We start from the raw sequence: 15706 nt of genomic DNA on the forward strand, positions 1-15706 counted from the left end.
AGACAGAGAGTTCCTAGAAATCTCCAGATTTACTATATACAGACTAGGGATTTTTTTTTTTTCTTGGATGTCAGGAGGCTGAACAGTGAGCTTTCTCAAAAAGACATATTTCTTATTAATTGTTCTTAATCCAAAGACTATTTTGGAAGAGGTAATCCCCAAGGAAGATATGGAGGTTTGATCCCATGGAGAGACAAACAAAATATTCCTCTGCTCCAGCGGCCATGGGGCCAGGCTTGAATCAGAGCTAAAGCGGCTCATATCAGCTAAGCGTAGGAGCTTAGAGAGAGGACAGTCAGTAGTACCCGATAAGTGGTTTTTATTAACCTGCCCTGCGTGGATTTGAGTCCCGGAATGAAAAACAGAATAAGCTTTTCAGAGCATGTGGGAAAGCTTGCAGGAAGGTGGGAATGAAGAAAGTGCCAGATGCCAAAAAGGCTGCAGCTTCTGGCAGGGGACTCTCAGAGGGACTCCCTCTGGACCTCTGATGGGTCCTGAGCCCTGCAGTTCTGACAGAGAGAAGTCTGTCTGTTCCAGGGAGGTCTTGTCCCAGAGCCCAGCCAGGAGCAGGTTCACTGGGGGCTGAGTTAGCCTGGCACAGAGGGCCATACCCTTCTTGTGAGTGCCCCCTATCAAGATGGGCAGCAGCTTTTCCTCAACAAATTCGATTCTACAAGCATGGATTGAGCACAAGCTTTGTGTCTCTATGTGAGGGGCAGAGGGGAGCAGTGCTGAAGGAGACACAGAGGAAATTGGCATACCTGTGCTCTCTAAGACTTTGCCATCTGAAGGATGAGCCACTGTCTGGCCAGCTATAAAATGGCACAGGTTTTAGTTTTGTTTTGTTTTTGTTTTTGTTTTTGTCAGCAGCTACCTTTATTTGGGCCAGACACAGGTGTTAGATAATCCCATCAATCAGACCAATATGGCTTATGAGCAAAACAGATAAAAAGAGGCAGGACCAGTTACCATTTTCCATGTGTTCACAGGGTTTTTATTTTTGGTTTTTGAGCTGGCCTTGAGTACGAATTTAGAGAAAGCTAAGGAACACCAATGAAAAGGTCCTGTATTTACCCAATAGACATGTCATGCCCAGCTGCCCCTCTACTTAGAGAACAAAGCAGGAATGATGATGAAACTATCAGGGAAGGTGAAGTTTTCCAACAGAAAGCACACTTCCAGATCAGGTTTGAGACACCAGATCTCAACGCAGGACTTGTGCTCTGGGAAGGATGCATTCTAACAGAAGGTTGAAGGCACCTTTGCAGAGTAAAGGGCTTAATGAGCTGAGCTTTGAAGGATGGCAATACATGGAGGGTGGGAGGAAGGGCATCGAAGGTACAGGGAACGTAAAGATGGTAAGGAGGAACCACCCTGGGTTTGAATCCTGACTCTGCCACTAGCTGGTGACTCTGGTCATGCATTACTTCATCTGTCTGAGCCTGGGTGTCCTCGTCCCTAAAATGGGAATGCTAATGGCACCTACCTGTTATGAGGATCAAATGGATTAATACATGAACTCATTCGAAGTTAATACTTAGGAGAATGGCAGGCATGTGGTAGGTGCTCAGTAGACATTAACTGTGATCAGTGACAGATCAGGATACAAGAAAATTTGGGTGTAGCTGGAAACACGAGATTGGAGGTAAACTCTGCAAACTTTTGAGTCGGAGTCAAGATTCAAAACAGGATCCAACTTTCTCGGATTCCTCCAAGAATCACGAAGTTCCCACTGTTAGTTCCCCATCAGAGCACAGGGAAGGTTAAAAATTCCTCGACACGAGGAGCCTCTGAAACCTGGACCCTTGTGTCTTAAATGACATCAAAGCCAGGGCTATTCCTGACTTGAAGGCCAGGGGGCTGCTGTTTTGGTGAGCTTCATCCTGCCCATGCCAGCGCTTTGGCCCTTGTACCGCTGCCCCTGTCTCATGGCATGCTCCGAGAGAGTCGTCACCTGTGCTGCCGCAGGAGGCGTGGGTGATCCCATGTCTGCATCTGCACCATCAGCTCAGCCTCCAGCAGGCACCAGGTGGTGGAAACAACCACTTGTGTCAGCGTGGCACACGTGCCTGCCACATCACACCTGCCAGAGGAAGGTTTTCAGGGCCATGCCTGCTGCCCAGGCACTGTTCTGTGTGCCCAGCATACTACTAAATCCTTCATTTATTCATTCAGCATGTTCAGTGAGCACCTACTAAATGCCAGACACTATGCCAGGCGCTGGAAAACCACCACAAAATGGGCAGCCCAGTCCCTGCCTGAGACCATCTGGTGAGGAGGACATATAAGTAAGCAGGAAACTACCACGCTACCTGGGGGGAGATGGGGGAACACAGGTACTGTAATGAGCTGGGGTGGAGAGGAAAAGCTCAAGGGGTGCCTTATGAAGGCAGTGACACCCAAGATAACACCTGGGCAGGTAAAGCAGAGAGAGGAAAGAGCATATACATAAATCAGGGCAAGAAAGCCTGGTGTTTTGGAGGCTAAAGTGAGGCAGACCCGGGAGGGTGAGGGGTGAAGGATGAGGTTGCAAAGGAAGGTGAAGAGACTCATGAAGGACCTTGCAGGTGAAGCTCAGTAGTCAGCGGGGACCCATGATAGGTACGGGCAGAGCTGTGACCTGAATCGATTTGTCTTGTCCAAGGTGATGGAGTGTGTTAGAGCAAAGCAGACAGGTTGCATCGGCTCTCCTGGATGCTACTCTTACTGGTCCTCACCGTCAGTCTTTGAGCCTCTGTAACCACCCACCAGGGACAGCAGATGCTTTGTGTGTAGTCCAGGGGATGGAATTGTGGCCGGAAGAAATAGCCTTTAGGGAGAGAGGAGGCTGGATGGCATCCGTGACCACTGAGAGAGAACGTTGAAAGTGTATCCTCTGAGTGACGGTGGCTGCTGGCGCCCCTGTAACGAGGCTCTGGCTCAAGTCTCTGATTTCTTAGAGCCACCCAGTAGTTTCTGTGGCCTCAGAATGCGCTGTGGCCAATGAACTTGTCTTTCTGCTGAAGATCACACCCTCAGCACCTCCAACAGGGTGAATGAACCAGGCGGGCTCGGCATGTGCATGATGTGAATTTGCATGTGTGTTGACGTGCCCTGGTTGACCTGGGCCACCCCCACCACAACTTCACATGGGTGTCTCTTAAACTAACCCTTGTAGACATTTTGCCCAAGCCCACAGCCTCCACGAGGCCCTGGCGTGTCCACCATCTCCAAACCTGTCATGGTCCACCAGGAGCCCAACTTCATCTACAGGCCAGCTGTGAAATCCGAGGTCCTGGTAAGCCCCTTCCTTGGATCCTCTCCAGGGCATCTCCTGAGACAGAGATAAGAGCTGTCTCCTCTGGGTTCTGCTGCCTCTGGAGGGAGAGTTAGGTGGGATACAAACGCACATTAAGTGCCAGCTCCTGACTTCTCCTTGGCCAAGAGGCGAATCCACACGGGTATAAGCCAGGGTTGACAGGACCAGTGAAGTTCCTCTTCCTCACTTGACCAGACGGCCTGGAGCTCCATCTAGAAGTGATAATGACAACAGCTCAGACTTATTGTGAATTTACTGCGTGTCAGGATTCAGTGTGTCAGGATACTGAGGCATAGAGGGGTTAAGTCGGTTGCCCAAGGCAGAGCAAGATCTTACTACTTACTCCAGAGTCTTTTAGACTCCACAGCTCAAGCTCTTACCTACGTTGCCATCTTGCCAAACCGACAGTGATTCCACCGGCCCAGGCCTCTGCCCCTAAAGCCTGGCGTGGCATGGTGCAGAAGGCCCTCAGGTGGAAAACTGGCCAAAGTGGATCCCCTCAGTTTCTCCAACTCGTCGCTCACTCCTCACTGGACTGGGAGTGTGAGGCGTGGTCCTGAGGGGTGGGGGCAATAGAGTCTGCCCACTCCCAGTCACCTACGGCTGACCCATGTGTAACCCTCATGTCCCAGGGGTACCAGGCACAGACTGGACTCCCACCCACAGTGAGAAGAAAGTCATGCCAGAATTTTTCGTCCCCTTTCAAGGAAACCCTATCCGAATGTCAGGGCAGGACAGCTCAGATACTTATTTTGAGCTTTTGCTGTCCTGTCAGCTTCCCAAAGATCAAAGTTCATGCCCCTGCGATAACCTGCTGATGCATCCATGTCGCATTCTCTGGCTGGTGACAACCAGTGGCGTCTGCTTGACTTGAACTGGGCAGCTGCTGCGTCTGGGGGCGTCGGGCAGGCCCCTGACATAAATCAGGCTGTGTCTATTTGGGGAGGGAGGTTGGCAGGGCAGCCCCAGGCTGGCAGGCCCAGGGTTTGGCACCAGAGGGCAGACGAGACCTATTGGTAACGTCCAGTGTGGAACTTTCTATTTTTTTTTTTTTTTCTGGCAGCCACAGGAGATGTTGAAGAGGATGGTGGTTTATCAGACCGCGTTCAGACAAGTAAAGCGATACCTGTCGTGTGTCTGTAGTCCTCCCCGCCACCCCCATCCCTCCCACTCTGACTTCTCTCCCTGCTGGGAGTGCCAGTTGGCTCTGAAGCAGCCCCAACTACCATCTGCCAGAACCTCAGGCCAGAGCTATGTTCCTGTTGCCTGCAGCCAGGAGTTGGGAAAGGTCTCGATCAGGAGGGGACCCTGGCTTTATTAGACCCCATCCCCAAGCTAAGAGCAGCAGGACCTTGAGGGCTCTGCTCTTTTGCTACTGTTTATTCAAAGAGGAGCAGGCAGAGGGAACCCTCAGAGGGTCACCGAGGCCAAGATGGGCCCTCGCTGCAGCCCTAGGAGAGAAGAAAGGGGGGCCTGAGGTGTCTCCCTGTCCCTCCCCTGTCTTGTCCCCTCAAGGCAGATCACAGCTGTACGTGGCACTGGATCAGTCAGGAAGGATGTGGTAGCCCAGATCCTCCCCCTGCCTGGAGTGTTCCTGTGCACAAGGATATGGACGTTTTTCCCCAGCCTAGCAGTGGTATCAGACAGGCAACCACTTATCTTCCCCCCTCCTGGAAGCTCATATTCACAGAGCCAGCCAATGGATTGGCTGTGTCACCACCAGTGAAAGAGATCCCAAGACAGAGAAAGACCTTGCAGCCAACCTCACCGATAACCCGCCACAAGACCTCAGGCTGATTTGACTACAGGCAGAGCAATACAAGAGGGAGGTGTCAGCTTCACAGTGAGACCTGGGAGTCTGCAAAGGAGGCTGCTCCCAGCCCAGGCCTGGGGAGTGACAGGCGACAGCTAACAAGGTGTCAAGCACAGTTTCTAAATACGTTATGTATCTGAACTCATTTAATCTTTATAGCAACCCTAGGAGGTAAGTGCAATGATCACCTCCATTTTGTAGATGAGAAATTGAAACAGAGAGATTAGGAAACATGCCCATGATGGCACAGCTACTGTCAGACCCTGGAGTTGCATCCAGGAGGTCAGGCTCCTACCTGCTACACCGCCCTACCTCTCGAAGCACTGTGATTATGAGACAGGTATTTAAAGGCCTTGTTGTTTAGGGTACAGACAGCTCTCAAAGAGAGAGAGGCTGGATGGTGAGAAGCCCAAGGACCTAGACTGGATGTCAAACCCTTGCTCCACCACCCCCTGGCTGGATGACCTGGGGCATAAATGTCAGCTTTCTGGGCCTCAATTTCTCCATCTCTTGGATGAAGGGTTGCCCTCCCTCTTCAAGGGCTGACCAGCTGTAGTGGCTTATAAGTCTATGATCTGAACTCAAGACACAAATGCTTGCCATCTGGCCATCCTGAGAGCAGATTCTCACAGGGAGGGAGAAGGGGAAGCCCATAGCCAGCACTGCCCAGTTTTCCAGAAGAAATAGAAGTGGTCTGGGTCCTCAGTGAAAGAGCACTGACTCCATATCCTGCCTAGTGACCTCTCCCACCCCTGGATTTGCCGCATCCCTTCCTCTGTTTGCTGACACCCACAGACTGACCTGGGAGTGGCCTCCGAGCTGGGCCAGACTCCAGACTCCCAGGCTCTTGGGGGCTGAGCCTGAGCAATGAAGACTCATGAGGAGGGAGGGCAGATTGATGCTCAGGGAGTTTGGGCCTCCCTGTCTGCTGATGCTTGTTCCTCGTCTTGTGCCCAGAACTTGTTTGCTGCATGCTGGGCGTAGAGAGGGCAGCGGTCTCTCCATGATGCTGGCCACAGGCCTGAGGGGGGGACACTTGGTGTGGCCTAGGAACCGTGTGCTGGGGGTGGCTCCATGTAGTCTAGCAGGGCCTGTGTGGGCCCTGCCACTGGGCCTCTCTTCTGCTCCCACCTGCCCGTGGGGATGAACTGTGGCTTTGCTGCTCTAGGACTCGGCGTACCTGGACCCTCAGTCTGTGGACCCTGGGCTCCCACTCTCTGCATGTGATTCCTAGGAAGGCAGTGTGTGCTGATTTTGCTCCCCATCTTCCTTCTTACCAGCTTGTTTCTACCCTTGGGGACATTGTTCCCACAGCCCTCCCCAAGCCAGAGCTCCTGAGCTATGTCTCCTTCATCCTCCCCTGGCTAAGATTCTGGGGAGAACTCTTACATTCTAGATAAGCATTACGTAAAGAACAGTGCTGGGCATGGGGCAAGCGCAGACACCCCTGTTCTTCCTGGAGCCTGACATCCCTTTCTCCCCTCCCCCCCAATCATCTTGTGGCCAGATTCCCCAGGGAGAGCAGCCTCTTGAGCAGTGTTGTCTTTCTTTGGGGTCAGAGCACTCGGTGGAGACAAGCTGGGCTTCATCCCCAGAGCCTGAACCTGGTCTCTCACGGGCACCCGGAGGAACTCAGATAGGACCTGAATGCCTTGAAGCTGTGGGCAGATGATACCTTTGGCAGGGCTGACACTGGCTGCTCAGACCACCTGAACATCAGTGGGTGCCGCTGCCAGCTCCAGACGCCCACCCCACTGGAATGGTGCAGGGTCCAGGGCTGGGCTCCTTCAAACGCTGTCATAGCTTCCTGCTTCTCCCCAGGCAGAGGCGCTCTGGCTGTTGGGGTTTCCCGCCTCCTCCCTGCATCTGCATCCAGGCCACATCTGGCCCCCCACGCTCTCCCCTGCCTCTGACCCATTCCCGTCTTTCCCTCTGCCTTAAGCTTGTTTCCCACAGCGACCCTCAGGGAACTCTGCTCTGTGGCCCTGACACCCTCCCTTTGCTTCCAGGATTTCCGGAAATATGAGGAAGATTTTGACCCCTACTCCATGGTGAGAAGATAACTCTCCTCCCTTGGGGAGTAATCCCAGGAGTGGGAGTGGGGGATTACGGTGTGTTCAGTGATGGTACATTCTGAGCCTTGGGGGTCCTGGGGATAAAGTGGGGCAATTGAGGAGCCCCAAGGATCCCCAACTGGTCTTTGGGGGTGAAGGCTCCTTTCAAAACAGCACTCTGGTGTGACCCACAGGGCTGGTGTGACCCCCAGGGCTGGTTGGGGCCGAGGAGGGTTATAACCACAGTTTCACATGCTGAGCCCTATGACCAGGTGCTGCGTGGTATGCTGGGTGGCACATCCTCACCCAGCCCTCACGGAATTCTCACAAAGAGTGGATATGGGATCTGCGTGGCCACCTCTGTGTGTGTGTGTGTGTGTGTGTGTGTGTGTGTGTGTGTGTGTGTATCCATGTGGCCGCCATGAGGCCTGGGATCCCCCCCCCCCCAGTTGAAGACCGATGGGTGTGGGGCTGGGAAGGGTCCCCTTGTCCATGTACTTTGTGGGGCCCCACCGTTACCCTCCAGGCAAACTCACAGCTTCCAACTGTCTGTTCCCTCTAGTTCACCCCAGAACAGATCATAGGGAAGGATGTCCGCCTCCTGCGCATTAAGAAGGTACGTGGGCACGTGAAAGTCAGGCGGCCACCACCCTTCTCTGCCCCAGCCCCTTCCCATCTCGGTCCCCTGCTTCTACTCTTGAAGAGACTCCTGGGCGACTCCTCAGATCCCGTTTCTTCTTCTTTCTCCACTGGGAATGTCCCCTCCAATGGTGGGACCACACACCCAGGTCCCACTTAGTGTCCCTACCCCCTTTTCTCCCTGATGGCACTGTCATTGGCCCCGTGGCTTCTCTTGCCCTCTCTGTAGCCCTGTCAAGAGGCCCACAGGTGCCCACAGGCTGCTGTCTGCGTGGATCCCTGAGACCTGTTTTTCTCTAACCAGGAGGGATCCTTAGATCTGGCCCTGGAAGGCGGTGTGGACTCCCCAGTCGGAAAGGTGGTCGTCTCAGCTGTGTATGAGGGGGGAGCTGCTGAGCGGCATGGTGAGTGGGGACCAGCTATGCCCCAGTTTGGGGATGGTGTGGTGGTATACAGGTCCCCTCAGGAAAGCACACAGCTGCCAACTTGGGGGGGCCGACAGTTGCTCAAGAATTCCCCGCCATCTGAATGGGTCCATCTATCCACTGAGTCCCACATGTTGCCCATGGGCATTTGATAGTGCCAGGGCTATGGGTATACAATGAACCAGACTCCACGCTGCCCTCCAGGGGCTCCCCATCTAGTGGTGAAAACATGCTCAGAATTGTCTCATTCTGGCAATAACAGTGCAGCATGCTAAGAGCTGACAGAGGAGTGGGGGCGTGGAGGGAAGTTGTGGGATCCTGAGGGGCCCCTAACCCACCAAGGGAAGGCTCCCTACAAGCATGATACCTGAGCTGAGCCTTAAAAGATAAGTCAGTGTTAGCCTTATGATGATGGGAAATAACTTTCCAGGAAGAGGAGACAGCACATGTAAAAGCGAGAAAGAAACTATCAAAACCTTCCCTGTTCTTTTAAAAATAAGGGCCAACAGGGGCGCCTGGGTGGCTCAGTCGGCTAAGTGTCCGACTTCGGCTCAGGTCATGATCTCACAGTTTGTGAGTTCGAGCCCCGCATCGGGCTCTGTGCTGACAGCTCGGAGCCTGGAGCCTGCTTCAAATTCTATGTCTCCCTCTCTCTCTGCTCCTCCGCTGCTCACGCTCGGTCTCTCTCTCCTTCAAAAATAAATAAAAACATTTAAAAAATTAAAAAAAAAAAAATAAGGGCCAACATCTGTCAAGAACTCCCCATGCACCAGATGCCATTCTAAGTACCTGCACCTATGCCATCTAAAGTGATCACGTGTATTAACTCATTAATCCTTATGACAACACCGAAAGTAGGTACTGTCATTACTTTCATCTTACAGCTTAGGGAACCGAGGCACAGAAAGGTGAAATGCTTGTTCAAGGACCCATGGCTGGCAAGTGGTGGAGGCAGGACTTGAACCCAAGCAGTTTTGTCATTTTGCTTTTTCTTGCCTTAAAGCCACTCACCTGTCAGGGTCTGAAACTCATCATTAGTGATTTCTTTTTTTTTTTTTTTTTTTTTCTAATTTTTTTTAACATTTATTTATTTTTGAGAGACCCAGCATGAGCAGGGGAGGGGCAGAGAGAGAGAAAGACACAGAATCCGAAGCAGGCTCTAGGCTCCGAGCTGTCAGCACAGAGCCCTACACAGGGCTCGAACTCACGAATTGTGAGATCATGACCTGAGCTGAAGTCGGATGTTTTTTTAACCGACTGAGCCACCTAGGCGCCCCAGTGATTCCTTCTTCCAAGTCCAAGAGCCTTTTCAGTACTCTTTTTTGAAGGAATCGGTGGCCTTGAAGGAGAAGCCTCGGGCCCCTCACCTTTCCAGGCCAGAGCAGGAATCCCATGGTCAGATCCCTCCTGGGACGTGCTAGGCTGCAGATGGTGGAATGAAGGGTGGGTGACGACATGGGCAGGTGACAGAGTGATAGGACAGCCACCAGGCTGCTGGCAGCCAGGCTTCTGTTGGTTACAAAGGGGAATCCGGTTCCCACCTATGGCCCCCTGATGACCTCAGGCCTCTCACAGCCATACTCTGAGCCTTCATTTCAGCTGTGGAGCGGGGCCTGCTCAGCTAGGCAGCTGCCATGGCCCACTGCTGCCCTCCTAGCCCATTTGACACATCTCAGTACCAGGTGAGTGAAGAGTTGCTGCCTGGCCTAGGAAAGACACCTGTCTACTGTGTCTGGCAGGGAAAAAGGACCAGAAAAAATGGGTGACTTTCCCGGGTCCCTCCCTTCCTTACAAAGCTCCAGCCCAACCACTGCCTTATTGCTCCTGAGGCTCCATCTTGGGTTTGTACAAAAGGAAACAGTCACCTCTCCCCAGACCCACTGGCCAGAGGAAACTGCAGTCTATAGTCTGGTCCCACACTGCTTTGGACTTACCAGCAGCTGCTGGAAGTTTCTCCAGGAGCCTGTGTGTTTTAAGCCACTGCCACACCACAGTGTTCAGTAACACACACCGCATTCCTGTGGCTTCAGGCCCACAAGGCTTCTGGGTGATCTATTTCAACATAATCCAGAGAATGTTCCGTGGACACCAGAACTGAGAGAAATCCCTTAAAAAAATTTTTTTAAGGTTCTGAAGTTGAAGATGTATGAGAAACCATGCACAATCTACCCACTTCTTGGAGAGCCACAATACATAGTAGCATGTGCAAGGCTCTGACAAGTCCTGCAGTGAGTAACTCCGCTTAGCTTATAACTCAGCTTTTCCCCAACTTATTAGACCATAGGTCATCTTATCCTGGAACACCTTTAACATCATTCATTTATTCAAGAAATATAGTGAATTCTTATTTGTATGCTAGGTATTATGGTAAGTGCTAGGGGTACTGTAGCCAACGAAAGAGACGGTCCCTGCCCTCATGGAGCAGACAGTCTGGTGGGAGGGACCATCAATCAACAGATAGATATATGATTATAAATTGTAAAAATGCTCTGCAGGAAAAGACTGGGGTGCTATGAGAGAACAATAGGAAAGACCTGCTCGAGATTGTGTGCAGGTCAGAGCAGTCTTCTCTGAGAAGGAGACATTTTATCTCAGCACTAGAAGAGAAGGGAGAGAAGGGGCAAGTGTCCAGGTGGAACAGCATGTGAAGGTTCTGGGGCAGGAAGGAGCTCAGCCCTCTCAGGGGCCCGATGCAGACCGAGAGGGCTGAAGCACAGACAGGGACAGCTCACAGAACTAGTTCATGTTTCAGATGACTTCATGGGTAACGCAGGTCTGCCTCCCTCTGCAATAGTAGAGGCCTGGGCAAAGGCTGGGGTGGCAATGGTTCATCACTGGTGTCCTGATTCTACTGAGCTGGGGTGAGGGAGTGGGGACAGGGTGGGTAGGAAGTGCCCTTTGAGTAACCTAGTGGATTGTTCCCCCCATGCCTTCTGAGCCCATCTCAGAATTGAGGGGTGAGGTTCCTTCAGTGAGGGCCCTACAGTGACCCCCTGCCCCTCACCTTTGCCAAGCCCTGGGACAGGTACATGTCATGTACAGTCCAGTTGACCAATAAGCCTCATTTTCCTGCAGGTGGCATTGTGAAAGGGGATGAGGTCATGGCGATCAATGGCAAGATTGTGACGGACTACACCCTGGCTGAGGCAGAGGCCACCCTGCAGAAGGCCTGGAGTCAGGGGGTAAGAGCAAACCCCCTTCATGTCTGCCTCCCCTGCCTGCCTGCCTCAAACCCTGACCTCTGCATCCAGGCCTTATAGTCAGGATGCCCCATCCCAGGGTGGGTATCCAGGGTCCCAGAAATTCTTGGGTGACACCCATATAACACATCCAGCCAATGGTCTCAATATGACAAGATGGGATTCAGGAAAATAAATGTCAGTTCTTGGCCTTGAGTCCAAAAAGCAGGTGGCACAAATACAGACTCCAGAAGACCAGGTGTGGCACGGCCTTCTCTAAGTGCGCACTGATCAGGAATCACAGGTGCTTGGGGCTACTAGAAAGCATTAAAAGAAGTAGAGGGCCCAAAATGGAGGAGGGTCTGGTGGTAGTCTGTTCTGTGCTCATTAGACAGCCACCTGGGTCAAGGCCACCACATAAGGTTTCCCTGGCTGTGCACTGCACAATCCGAGGGGGTGTCCTCCTACAGACTACAGTGTGGATGGTGCCCTCTCATGTTGTGCAATGCACAACCTGTGCAACTGTATGCAGGCAGCCGAGCCTGAGGTATTAAGTTCAGTGCCGAGGAAGCTGACCAGATGGGCCTGGGACCCACATGAAGGGATATGGAGAAGAGAAGATTCACGGGTAACATGATGACTGTCTTTGATTATCTGAAGGGCTACATTAGGGTAGAGGGAGCAGAAGTGTCCTCTGTGTTTCTTAAGGGCAGAACTGGATTGGATGGGGGGAGGTCCTGGGGAGAACTTTCAGTTCACTGGTAGGAGCTATATTGCATGGTAGAGGGGCCCAGTGATACTTCACTTACTTTTTATTGGATACACCCAAGCCGAGGGTGGACAATGATGGCTAAGCCAAGGATGGCAGTGATGCCATTGAGGGGATTCAAGTGTTAGAGTCAGAAAGCTAGGCCTGAAGTTCCCTGATTGGATGTGCATCAGATTGATCTAGGGAGATTGTTAAAAATACTATTTCTCAGGACCTTCCCCAGATTTCCAGGGGCATGTCTATGAATCTAGAGTTTTAAGAAATCCCCCAGGTAGATTCTCACATTGCTGCCTGGCTCTGGACCACAGATCAGCATTTGGGAACTTAGTGTCATTCAAGGGCTCATAAACCTTGCGCTCTATGGTTGTGAAGTCCCAGAGATTGGAAGCTTCCCCATGGGAAGAAGGCCCCAGCCAGCTGATCTTGAGCCACCAGGAATGGGAATGGAGTGTCAAGGGAAGACATGCCATCAATCCCTGAGCATGCCCCAGAGTCACAGGTCTTCTCCCCACAGGACTGGATCGACCTTGTTGTTGCCGTCTGTCCCCCCAAGGAATATGATGACGAGCTGTAAGTGTCTGTGGCCCCTGGCCCTCTGCTTTCTCTTTCTCCTCCTCCAGAATCTTGGCTATCTTCTCCTAGTCTGCCCCCAGTCTTCATCTAGCCTGAAGGATTGGTCCAAGCACACAGCTTCTAGGAGTAATTGATCCTAAAAACTCCCAGGTTAGAGAAAGCCTAGAACGGAGTCACTGTCCCCAAGCATTGTCAGTGCTGCCGCCACGACTGTCTTGTCCAAATTCTTCTTGACATATGGAAAACTGAGGCCCAGAGCTGGTCAAGATCTCAGGCCAAGTGAATGATGAAGCTGGGACAGCCTCAGCATTTCTGATTCCCCACTCAGCACTTCATCCCCTGCACCATCATCAGCTAGTTTCCACATTTCTGTGTCTTTTACTATCTGGTAGTTCTTCCTGGATACGTAACTGCATTTCCTCATGCTGAGGACCACAGGACCACAGGCTTTGGCCCCATCCCGCAGGATCTTCAGGGAGCCTTAGGCCAGTCTCCATCTTGCTCTATGATTCTCTGTATGTCTGTCTCTCGATGTATATGTCCCTTCTCTCTTACCCTGTCCTTTTCTTGCTTCCTCTGTTCCTGACCTGAATCTGTGCTCTCCTCTCTTTTACTGTGTATCTATTTCCCCTCACTGTCTGTCTGTCTCTCTGCCTCTTTGGTGTCTGGCGTCCATCCTCATCACCTTCCTGCCCCCCCCCCCGGGCCCCCCCCCCCCACACACACACACTTATTCCTCACCTCACTGCTTGCCTGTCTTGGTTGTGCCTGCTTGCTTCCTCCGCCCTGCACCGGCTGAGTTCTGGGTACGTCTTGGAGAAATCAAGGTCCTGTAACAATTAATTCTGGACCCAGGGCCTAGGCAGGACCCAAGACGGTTGCTAAGTGAAGAGAGAGGTCTGCTGGAGCTCTGCCTGAAAATAACCAAGCCACATTTTGTGTTTCCTGCTCTGCTCTGCGTATGTAGCTCTTCTCTTCCCTCCTCTGCAGCCGAAAGCCCCCAGCCGGTCCGAAAGTTCCTTGAAGACCGTGCTCCCGTGCATAGACACAGGTTCCTCCTGCAGCTGGAGCCTGGCAGCCCCCCACGGTGAATAGGCAGGCGGGCTACAGGGCCCTGTCTGTCCATGCTGCATGCAGTGGCCATCTGCTGCCGGTGCTGGCAGGTTCTTTGGACAAGGCTCCATCCCTGAAGTGCCATCCAGGCCTGCTGGGGGCCACCCTGGAATTTTGTCCACCTCAAAGACCCTCCCACTCAGGGGGAGCCAAGCAGAGCCCAGTTTGTAGCACACTCGGGACCTGGGTATCCCACTCACCAGAGCCCTTGAGAACAGCCACGGGTGCTATGCAGCACCCATGCAAGCAGGGTGGGGCAGTGAGCACCATTCTCTACTGGGCACAGACAGTGCCTGACGGGCTGGGTGAGCCCAGAGGAAGTGCAGCCTGGATATCCCCCCAGAGGTGTCCTCAGCGAAATGTGCCTCCCTTCCCTGGGAACACCACCCTCTGGGAGCCCCTGCTCTACCAGGCCCCATGCTTGGGCAGAGCCAGGGCAATTAGGAGGCAATTAAGGCTGGTCCAAAGAACCAGGGTTGGCCTATCTGAGCTGTTCATGTCCTGTTGTGACTTGTCATGGCCTGAGCCCTGCTTGGACCAAACTGTCCCCTGTGCCTTCTCTCTCCCTTGGCTCCAGCTCCCTTGACAGTGTCCTCTGTGGAACACTGTGGAGCCCAGTTTGGGGATGGGCTTCCCACTCTGTGACAGAGCTGTGCTCATGGACAGAGCTGGCAGGTGGCCATGAAACTGGTGTTTGGGGTGGCCTAAGGCCCGCAGCTGGCAGCATATGGGGCAGACTGAGGCCTGGACTTGTTGACTTTTCTGTTACAAGTTTCTCAAAACATGAGGACCTCACGCTCCCAAGACAGTGGGCCCGCTCTGCCCTGCCTTCTGGGATGGCCTCAGTGGCCCTATGTTTTCTGCCACTTGTCACGTGCTCTTTGTAAGGGACCCCACACTGCCTTCTGGTCCCCTCCTGTCTCATCCCACATATCCCTTCTGACCTCTCCCTGGCCTCGTGTGCTGTGGCTATAGCGTCTGTGGAGCTGTGTGGGGCCTGCCGTGTGCTGCCTGTTGTCAGGCCCTGCCCTGGGCTACGTGTGCACCCACAAGGCCTGCATCCGCCTGGTCTGCTTCTTCTTCCCCACAGGACCTTCTTCTGAAGTCCAGAAGGAGAAACCAAATTCACCCCTTGAAGCCAGCGAGCTCTGGACTCACCCTCCTGAACACAAAGCCTGGAACCAGCCTTGAGAGATGCCAGCCTGCAGGCACCCTGGAAACCTGCAGCCAGCACCCAGAGATTTCAGACTCCCACTGGCCCTAAAGTAGGGCTCCGTAAGGAACCCTGCAGGCCACTCTGATGCCCACCATGGAGGGAGGAAGAAGCTGTTCTGAAGAGGGCCCCTGGGATCCAGACTCTCATTTCTTGCTTCCAGCCCTGTGAATTTGGTTTCTCCCAGCCCTGGGAGACTACCCACTTGAATTTGAACAGGCCCTGACTCCTGGGTTTCTTTCCCCTCCCTCTCCTCTTACTTCTGCTAATTGCTGCCACAAATCTTCCTCTGAACTCATTAACAAAATAAACTGTTTTATTTTCCAGCTTCCAGAAGTGAGTGTGGATTGGGGCAGCAGATTCAAAACTCTCAAGTTGAAAAAAAAAAAAGGTACAAAAACAAACAAAACGTAAGGTCTTGGCCCTTATTCAAGAGTAGGAGACAGGACCCAGCTCTGGAATCTGGGTCTGACATGAAGGACATGATCAAATGGCCACGGGCTGGCTTTGAGCAAGGGGGGCTGGGGCAGCAGGAGATGGGCTGGGCTGGGCTTTATGTCTCCTCAGAGAAAGATGGCGGGAAATGAAGCCACGAGATAGGGACTTTGCTCAGTTCCAGAAAGCATAGTT

At 52.8% G+C, this 15706-nt stretch overlaps 1 protein-coding gene across 4 annotated transcripts in view; it reads left to right on the forward strand.

Moving 5' to 3' along the window:
- The window catches only part of USH1C (USH1 protein network component harmonin), a 47156-nt gene extending 31747 nt beyond the window's left edge, over positions 1–15409 (forward strand). For 2 of the 4 annotated variants that reach the window (XM_040495693.1, XM_040495694.1), the window contains exons 16-23: positions 3158–3277; positions 4362–4412; positions 7121–7162; positions 7728–7781; positions 8109–8208; positions 11305–11411; positions 12692–12747; positions 14954–15409. In XM_040495693.1, the coding sequence (XP_040351627.1) occupies positions 3158–3277; positions 4362–4412; positions 7121–7162; positions 7728–7781; positions 8109–8208; positions 11305–11411; positions 12692–12747; positions 14954–14966 (543 nt within the window). In that variant the 3' untranslated portion in view covers positions 14967–15409. The other 2 variants (XM_040495696.1, XM_040495695.1) reach the window with 2 other exon arrangements.
- Positions 15410–15706: the final 297 nt, after the last annotated feature.

Source organism: Herpailurus yagouaroundi, unplaced genomic scaffold, assembly GCF_014898765.1.
Source record: "Herpailurus yagouaroundi ecotype Mexico unplaced genomic scaffold, PumYag 187, whole genome shotgun sequence".
Lineage (NCBI taxonomy): Eukaryota > Metazoa > Chordata > Mammalia > Carnivora > Felidae > Herpailurus > Herpailurus yagouaroundi.